The sequence below is a fragment of the Thermobia domestica genome, chromosome 10 (assembly GCF_964235325.1).
Source record: "Thermobia domestica chromosome 10, izTheDome1.hap1.1, whole genome shotgun sequence".
NCBI lineage: Eukaryota > Metazoa > Arthropoda > Insecta > Zygentoma > Lepismatidae > Thermobia > Thermobia domestica.
The window spans coordinates 253,513,815-253,519,219 of NC_137463.1; the positions used below are offsets into that span (position 1 = coordinate 253,513,815).

At 34.7% G+C, this 5,405-nt stretch overlaps 1 protein-coding gene across 1 annotated transcript; it reads right to left on the bottom strand.

Moving 5' to 3' along the window:
* Positions 1-333: 333 nt before the first annotated feature.
* LOC145661908 (uncharacterized) lies at positions 334-5,109 on the bottom strand. The gene is made up of 2 exons (XM_081727252.1): positions 3,765-5,109; positions 334-410 (listed from the first exon to the last, which is right to left on the bottom strand). The coding sequence occupies exons 1-2, from the start codon at positions 5,107-5,109 to the stop codon at positions 334-336; spliced, it is 1,422 nt and encodes a 473-aa protein (XP_081583378.1).
* Between the last annotated feature and the right edge of the window lie 296 nt (positions 5,110-5,405).

Below are 5,405 nucleotides of genomic sequence, written 5' to 3' on the forward strand. Positions count from 1 at the left end.
TTTCAGTTTCCTCTTATACAATTTTGTTTTGTATCATTTTTGGTAGTAATTAATAAGAAACGTATATAATTAAATTATATCAACAAACTTTAATATTCATGATCGTATACATTTGCAATTTTTAGTTGTCAAAATAAAATACATGTTATTATTAATAGAAACAACAGTCTTAATCAAAGTAACACAAACTCTTTTCTTAATTTGCTTAGTTTCAAATTTTATGTACCTGTCTACAGCCAACACCATTCTTTAAATTCATTTCTCCTCTCACAAAATGCAATTAACATTTTAAAACTATGAAAATAGTGGAATCAAAGTGCAAATTCAAACATTTTAATACCGAAACTCTAGTTTTTCTTCAAACTCATTGTAGTAGTGCAAAAGGATGTCTAAATAAAGTAGACCAGTCCCTGAAAAACAATAACAATACAGTATTTATGAAAAGAAAATAACATGAGTGCACTACATTACGTTTTAATAATTAAATAAGATCTTAAATTTATCTACTTAAAAAACGAGGCAATGTTGTAGAATAAATTCACTTCCGTTCGACACGTTCTTTTCTTGCATATACTTCTTCTTTGCTGATATATAGACTTGTAGAAATAACATGATTGTTCTCAACACATAAAATACACACACACACGCACACATACCTGCATATATATATATATATATATATATATATATATATATATATATATATATATATATATATATATATATATATATATATATATATAGTATATTTTATAATTGTGATTAAAATGCATATACATACATATCAAGCTGAGGGGACGGCAATTTGTTGTGTGCCATCAAAAATGGACCCCTCTATATTCCGCGAATTATTAAGGAATTTTTGTAGTTTCGAAGATGAGCACTTTTACATAGCCTATACCTTTCTTTTCAAGAGTAAACAATAAACTTACTACATTGTGCTTTAATGTTTCTTTCAATACGGGTGTTGTTCAAAACCTACAAATATTGATTAAAATGGAGACCAAACCACGTGAGGTAACGTCGGAAATGGAATATCAATGTCCAAGGTTGGAGACAAGACAAGGTAATGTGATTCCGTGTTCTATTTGGGGTATACTGACGTATAAGTTAAGATGTACTATATTTCATAGCTGTGAGATATAATTTTATATTTCTCGTATTCAAACATGAACGCTTTTGTCAGTAAAATGAAGATGCTTTGTTTACAAAAAAAAAAAAACAAAAAAAAACATCTAGTCAGTTTTTAATTTGTTGAAATAACAATTAGCACGCGAATGTTTACGTTATCCTTTACACCAAAAGTGGATTACTTTTTCATTTATAGTGCACTTTCTACAGGCTTTAATTTTGTATTATGCAGTATAAAAGTTTTTACTATTATCTTCTTTCTCGGCATATTTTATTGTTGTCTTCTGCATGCCACCTGAATAATTTTTACGAAGCAATTTCCAGATGATCTATTTCTTTTAGAGGATACATACATTGATCTGTAACAGAATAGAGAGAATATTGAATTCCCTTGTAACTAGATCAGAGCGACGTAAGAATGTTCGTTCAACGTTTTGGACATACTGTTTGGAAGAAACTCTCACTTTTACTGACCAGAAGCGTACCATCCCATTTTATGTGGTTTCTGTGTCTTCTGTCCAATAAAAATATTTTACAAGCCACCTGTAACGATGTTTTGTTTTTTTTTATAAAAAAAGAAAAGAGTTGTTAAATCTTTATAGAGCTTCTCCTTTGATAGCAGCGCCAATAACAGGGTTAGAACGAACTAAATTCTATGTTTAAAATTTTGTCTTAAGGCAACAACACTTAGCTGTTGAATACGAAAGTGGGGACAAAAGAAATCTGGAGTAGTGAATACAGTTCAAAGGCCCAATTCTTTAAGTGCATTAATAAGCCGATATACACTGGGAATTTAAAGTAAAATTCTTGAGATATGAAATAGAAAGGAGATATATTAAATTGTTAAAGTTCATGCAATATTTGTCATTCTAACTAATTACAGTATAAAAGTTTTGTAAATCGGAACTATTCATATCTTGGATTCTCCAATTTGCTCTTCAGCTATCATGCAGAAGCGATAGGATATTTAGTTAAGTTATAGGTCGAATGAAACTTTCCATTTGGGAGTAATTATGTCCTGTTTATTGTTAAATGTATCACTCTACAGTTTAGTTGTTATAAAGTTAATAGTTAATCGTTAAAGTTAATAAAGTTAGAAGTATTGATTACAATTTTCCCTCAAACTCAAGTTTGGGGACATTATTACAAGGTTATGATTTCTTTCCGAATATTTAACTAAACGCTCTTTAATACTTAAGATTAGTGCATATTTATTTGACTGTGTACATCATTAACTTATTAATTCTGAACCTTACAAATACTAAATTCTGTGGATGTGCCCAAAGGGTGCATTCTTCCCACATAACGATGGCGTCACTCACTTATTTGAGGTATATAAAACAAGCCCGCGTTACCCAAATTCAACAGCTATGTGCTGTTGCCTTGAGAGAAAATTTTAAATCGAGAGTTTATTTCGCTCCAACCCCGCTGTTGGCGCTGTTATCGAAAGTGAAGTTACACACCACACAAGAACAGCGATGCAGTTCCTCCTTCGTTTTAGTCTTCTATAATTCTACTTTTTTATATATATATATATAGGGTTTTCATAAAGTCTGGACGGATTTAATTTGCTTATAATTTTCATAAAAATGCTGATAATGAAATCAAATAAAGTGCAAACAATAGCGAAAGGAGTAAAGTTTTAGTTGGCAGCACTGTTAGATAAGCGGCAACTCTGAACACGTTGAGAGAGGGAGAGGGAGGGCAAGGGTCAGTTTCTTACCAAATTCCATCCATTGTTGTTTTCTTTGTTGTTTCAATGTTGACTGTTAAAAGTAAGTTGTAAGCTGCATTGGTGTGTGTGTCTTTTAAAGAAATAAATAAATGAAAAACTCCTCTGAGAAGACTATTTTTTTACCGTATCAAAGATGGCGTCGGCGAAAGAGAAAGCGCAATGTGTTCTGTGGTACGCAGAGCTAAAATCACCAATTCTGGTGTGTCGAAAGTTCATCAAAGAGTTCAAAAAGCCGGCACCGACTGAGAGTGCAATCCGAAAGTGGCATGCTAAGTTCTTGGAGACAGGAAGCGTCCTGGACCGTCCTCGAAGTGGGAGGCCGCCAACATCGCCTGCAAAAGTGAGCAGGGTAAGGGAAAGCATCATCAACAGCCCACAGAAGTCGATTCCTGGACGGTCCATGGAACTCGGAATTCCACAGACAACCGTGTTTAAGATAGCCAAGAAGACGATTGATGGACTGTATCACACAAACGCTGGTTCGTTCTTTAATAATTCGGTTTAATAATATTGTTAATATTTCTTACAATTCCCGAGTTAAACTAAAATGCACATTGAACACAACGATGAGGCAGCTATAGGCTACGCGCTCACTCACACACTGCTGCTATACACAGTTTCAACAAGCACCTACCCTTTCTTCTTCTACAGCTAACAAGTTACATTAAACAAACATCTTTAAACAAAACTAAACAATTTAAATAAACAAGTTAGGACTGAACATAGCCCCCACCCTTGAACGATCTAGTTCAAGATACACACAAAAAATGAATTAGTACAATATTTAAAAGAACTGTAAAAATTGAAACAATATGTAAATGGAAAAGTTCTGTCACTGTAAGTGGACCTGTATGCTTCTTTCCTTGCGACACACGACAATTATTACTAAAGCGCTTACAATATGCAACAGTTCGCTCAAGTTTCACCAACGATGAACAATTGTCAATAATGGAGGTATCAACATGAACATGCATACAAACTATATGTTTTCTTTCCTCTTGATTGACTAACTTTGAATCCACTGTATATTCATTACACTCTGGGAGAATGGGGTTTTTGAGCCACTCTGGGCTTGAGAACCATAAGTGATGTACAAGTAAGGCAGAAGGTAATAAACCTCGAGAACCACAGTTTGCTGGATTATTCTTTGAATCCACTTTGAGCCACATCACTGATGGCAAAAGAGTTTGAATCTTTGCTACACGATTCGCGACAAACACTTTCCATCTGCTTGAATCCGAATTCAGCCACGATAACACAACAGTAGAGTCAGAATAGGCAATTACATCATGCACTTCCAAACGTAATGAATTTAATATGAGATTCATCATTTTAGCTAATAGCAAGGCACCACAGAGCTCTAATCGGGGCAAGGACACTTGTTTGATTGGAGCAACCTTCGTTTTTCCCATAACAATGTTCACACTCACTTGGCCGTCTTGAGATACAGACCTCATATACACCACTCCACAATAGGCCTTTTCGGAAGAATCACAGAATCCTATTAACTCTCTTCTCGTAGCTTGAGTGATAGTGATACACCTGTTGATTTTGATGTTTTTCAATAAAGAAAGCTCTGAGTAGTAATTCCTCCATTTCCTCAAAATCCATTCAGGAACTGGACTGTCCCATTCTAAATTTAATTTCCAAATTTCTTGCAATAATATTTTCGCAATAATAGTAGTTGGAGAAATCAAACCTAATGGATCGAACACCTTTGCACTTTCTGATAAAATGTTACGCTTAGTTACAACTGACTTAACTGACACAAGATTGACATTATACGAAAATACATCATTTGATGGATACCACAGAATTCCTAACGTTTTCACTGAATTACTACTATCAAAGTCTAAACTACTCGTCGCTTGTTTCAAATGAGAGGGTACGGAGTCCAAAACGTTGGGACTGTTGGATGCCCATTTTCTCAGTTCAAAACCTCCTTTCTGCAATAATGCACTGAGTTGTTCTTGTAACTGATTTGCTTCACTAACTGAGTTGGCACCACTGATTAAGTCATCAACAAAAAAGTCTTGCATCACTACAGCCGATGCAATAGGAAATGATTCTTCTTCATATTTCGCTAATTGCTGCAAACTTTTCACCGCTAAATACGGTGCTGAAGCTGTACCATAAGTTACCGTCACAAGCCTGTAATCTTTGATCGGAAGATTAGGTTTCTCACGCCACACAATTCGCTGGAAGTCTCTATGTTCTGGTTGGATTCTCACCTGTCTATACATTTTCTCAATATCAGCAGTTAATGCCACATTATGTTGTCTAAAACCTTTTTGTTTCACTGTCTAGCTTCTCTGTTATATGAAATATAAGCAAAGGATCCCATTCGTTTACTTTTATGTCCAACACTGATAACGATCGCACACACTCAACACTTGTATCCAACAACCGACGTAACGCGCCAGCTGATTCTTGCTGCACTTGACCTTGACTCACAAAGCGCCGCAAGATGGACGTGACTAATTCTCGTTTATTTTGATACCTTAAATTTAACAGGTCCCAAGCTTCTTTATAGTTATCG

Bases quoted from the DNA above. Each gene is read 5' to 3' on its own strand.
- LOC145661908 (XM_081727252.1), bottom strand. From the start codon at position 5,109: ATGTATAGACAGGTGAGAATCCAACCAGAACATAGAGACTTCCAGCGA. The intron at 411-3,764 runs GTAAGCGCTTTA...ATTGTTTTTCAG, and splicing joins TGAGCGAACTGTTGCATATT to GGACTGGTCTACTTTATTTA.